This window comes from Limulus polyphemus, unplaced genomic scaffold, assembly GCF_000517525.1.
Source record: "Limulus polyphemus unplaced genomic scaffold, Limulus_polyphemus-2.1.2 Scaffold247, whole genome shotgun sequence".
In the NCBI taxonomy this organism is placed as follows: domain Eukaryota; kingdom Metazoa; phylum Arthropoda; class Merostomata; order Xiphosura; family Limulidae; genus Limulus; species Limulus polyphemus.
The window spans coordinates 642,711-646,778 of record NW_013665857.1 but is presented as its reverse complement, the minus strand read 5'-3'; the positions used below and the strand labels follow the sequence as shown (position 1 = coordinate 646,778).

Here is a 4,068-nt window from a genome sequence, read left to right as displayed (position 1 = left end):
CAACAACAACAATTAATTAAATCTATGTTAGCGATGGCTGAAGATGGACAAATTGTTCTCCTTCATAAGCTGTTCGTTACCAAAACCTTGTACTAATATCGATCGTTATAGATATTATCTTGTATCAAAAAGTCAGTTGACGCGACCTAGCAAAAGACTGAAGTTTTATATCACAAATAATTTTACCTTTATAAAAAAACAACATAACTACAGCTCAATCTCGCTGCCAAAGACTCGACACTAGCACCAGTCACCTTTTAAAAAAGAAAGAACCAATAGAGAACCTCTTCAACCGTATTATTCACGCCTCACTACATATCCAAGCCACAGAATGTAAACTGCTTGCTGATTGGCTATTGTCGTAAACGGCTATTAGAGCTTCCCGCCTTACACTGGGCCACACGTGCTTGCGGTAAATAAAGCGAATGACGAGCCGTTGTAGCCACTGAGAAATCAATCAGCGTTATCCAGTGTACACAAGTGTCGAGAGGACGTCTTACAAAACACTCGAAAATCTATCGATGGTTTACAGTGATTACGTGCGTATAAAACAAGTTGTTCGAGCAGCCTAGCTCCTACCCCTGGCTGTACCAAACCTCTAACTCACTAAAACAATACATTCAAGGACGATTAAAACTTAAAGATTCTGGAAAGTAACTACTGTATCTTTCTATGGTGTTCTAAGATAATATTTCTACGTCATTAGACCATAAATAGAAGTGTTTTGTTTGATGATTTTGTCGGAGACCCGGTTTCCCAGCTTAGCAGAGGTCTATCGACTAGCTGCCACACTGGAGCCTCTCGGGAACCAGTCAGGTGGTCAGGGCTCCATGAGCCTGACCACCACTCGATCTAATAGTACTAATGATGTCCACGTGAAGCGCCCTATGAATGCTTTCATGGTGTGGTCGCGTGCACAACGGCGAAAGATCGCCTTAGAGAACCCAAAGATGCACAACTCGGAAATCAGCAAGCGACTGGGCTCCGAATGGAAGCATCTATCGGATTCGGAGAAATTACCCTTCATCGAAGAAGCGAAGAGACTGCGGGCGTTACACATGAAAGAACACCCAGACTACAAGTACAAGCCCCGCCGAAAACCCAAGAACTTGCTGAAAAAAGACAGATTCCCTTTTCCAATGCCATACATCCCCGCACCCATGGACTACCTGGGGATGGGTTTTTCAAGAGGTCTTTTTCCACCCCCGCCCCTGCCTGGACTATTTCCTTTTCACTCAGGGACCATGGAGTCTTCAACTGCAGTTCCCGTTTCAGCTCCAGTCCCTGGGATAGGACGATTTTCACCTCCTACCGAAGAAAGAGATAGCAAGTCTACTTCAAGTCCAGAACTCATATCTAGTCATCCCCTCCAGCCTCTGACTTCTATTAGCTCCAAGAGCTACCCAATTACTAGTTTACCCTACGGCTCAGCATCTCTTTATCCCGGTTTGTCTGTGTCCGTACCCGGCTACGTCTATCCGTGCGGCTGTGGATCTCAAGGTTACAGCTACCCATCCAGCAATGGTCCTGGTGAAGCAAGCAGGCACAGCTGTGGTGGAGTGAATTCTTTAGTCTTGAATCCATTTTTGAAGAGCACAGACGGAATAGGCTACGCTGCAGCCGCTGGAGCACCTTCTGGCTTTCGGGACCTCAACGTAGCTTCTGCCGGTTCGTCTAGTGGCGGTTTACCGGCCACTCATCTCCTGGGACTTTACTCCTCTTGTCTCGTACGCTCTAAGCCTTCGGAAGGTTAGGACGTAAGTAGAGCTTTTCTAATTTGGACGTGAGCTGCTATAACAATCGGCCGCAACACGGTAGCGTAGCTGTGGACAAGTAATAAACAGCTACTAATCTGTGTAGTGCTACGTACAGTGTTAACTGTATAGTATTGATCCAAAGGACCTAGTGGCGGTCAAGAAAACTTGAAACTAAATCAATTTACTTAAAAACTTCGGTTCGTTTTTCTCAGTGGTGACGTATATCATGCTAGATGTAAGTCTAATTATTTATAATAGTGTTCTGCAAAATTAAATAAATAAATAAAATTAAATAGTTTTTGTATATATGTATAAATATTCTCGAATCTGTGTGCCGGGTTAGATATTAATTAGTTTTAAAGTTTCAAGCCAAATGCAAGCATTGCGTTTAAAAACCTCTAGTTTAATTCCCATATTCCAAAATAATTCGTTTATGGATAAATACAGCGTATATTTCTTGACCAACTATACTACAGCTCTATTTGAGTTTTTGAAGGTTTTCAACTGCAAAGAATGGCTAACGTAGAAACTTTAATAAATGATACCGATATCGTGACCTGTATATATATATATATAAGTAATATTATAGAGTTTTATTATTTTTAACGCTAGTTAAAAACTATATTTGGTTATAATACGATTGGCAGGCCACATTAGCTTAATTAACTTGGATCATCTTACTATAGCCAGCAGAGCTTGTCCTCTGGCGTATATATTATGAGAGATTAATAAAAGAACATTGATACGAAACCTTGTCAGTTTCAGTTTTCTTTCCCAAGTGTAAAAGGCAGTTCTTTTTGGTTTCAGTTTTTTTTGTATAAGCAAAAAAAAAAATTGCCTTTTACACTTTGGACACACATATACTTCTGTGTCTGCCTAAACCCTTAATTTCTTCTATATAATTAGTTTCGTATTTTATAGAAGTGTAGATCGTGTTATTTCATAATATATCCATTGAAACTGTTTGTAATAAAAATTTCTTTACCTACACCAAGTTTCCTTTCATCTATAAACGAGCAAAGAAAATTAATCATCTCGTGGAAGTTTTATTGCTTAACTTTTTGTTTGTCGTCAGAATAATTCGTTTCTTTGTTGTTGTAAGCGCGAACGTAACAGGACACTATCTATGTTATACCCATAGCAGGGCTCGAATCATGAATTTTAGCATTATAAGCCCTCAAACTTATCTCTGAGCTACCGAGATGTTCACCAACAGAGTGTCAGTTTAAATTTCGTGTGAATACTTCAAACGAATTCTAGCCTGAGTGATGGCGTCATTTAAAATTCCAGCGGAAAGTTTTATTGTGTTGCTTTCAACTGTTTTATTCGCTTGAAAATCTGAAATATCTTTCATCAGATGATCTAATCAGATATGATGTTCTATACTAAATTCAGTATAGTTCTTGTCATATTATTATAGATTTTTCGTGGTCTGCCTTCTTCTAATTAGTAGTAGGTACAGGGAAAGAAAATATACGTTAATATAGTTACGAATTATTCCAATACACAGGATAAAGAAACTGATTAATGTACGTATACATCTCAAGTATACTTTGTCATGAACTGACCCATTTTATTAAAATATTCCAAGTGTTTGAAATTGTCCTTAAATAACAGCTAACTTAAAACGTTTCTTATACATCATGTGTTTTAAATTAGCGTTCATTTTATGGAAGGTAACTATAATATTAACTGAAATGATTTATGCAACTGAAAATGACGAGTGTCAGAGGCGTCGCTAGGTGCTTAAAAGATTCGGGTCTCGGGCACATAGGCGTGGGAATTTTCGGCGTTTCGATCATAGTTCTCTATTCTAATTTTTCAAGACACCAACTGGGGATTCAGGGCACTGTCAAATAGAATTGGGGCACGAGTCCCGTATTCCAGTGCCTAGCGACGCCTCTGACGAGTGTCCTGTGATTTTATTTGTCCCGTGTCTTTTAAGGGGAACTCTTGTTATTTTATTTGTCCTGAGACAATATAGGATAAATATCATACCATTTATTTTGTTTTATACACCACTATAAAAAATTATATTTTCAATACGTGTGACTTACGTCTTTGAGAGAGATAATGTGTCACGAATGACATACAACATAACGACTAGTTAATATCCACTTGAGGTCTGTCAATGTGACAAGTGATTTATCACTTAAATTGCGTTAGAGATCATCATATATACACACTCAAAAAACAAAATCTATGTATGATTTCACACTTTTTTGGGTGTGAAGTATACTGATACAGGGACTACACCCCATAAAAAGTGTGAATTCACACTCTTTATTAGTATTAAGTTAGATTTTAGTCC

The 4,068-nt window shown here is 38.6% G+C and overlaps 1 protein-coding gene across 1 annotated transcript; it reads left to right on the top strand.

The window, feature by feature from the left end:
* The first annotated feature begins 731 nt into the window (after positions 1-731).
* Positions 732-1,754, top strand: LOC106478759 (transcription factor Sox-14-like). The gene has a single exon (XM_013939322.1). The coding sequence runs from the start codon at positions 732-734 to the stop codon at positions 1,752-1,754; it is 1,023 nt and encodes a 340-aa protein (XP_013794776.1).
* The last annotated feature ends 2,314 nt before the right edge of the window (positions 1,755-4,068 follow it).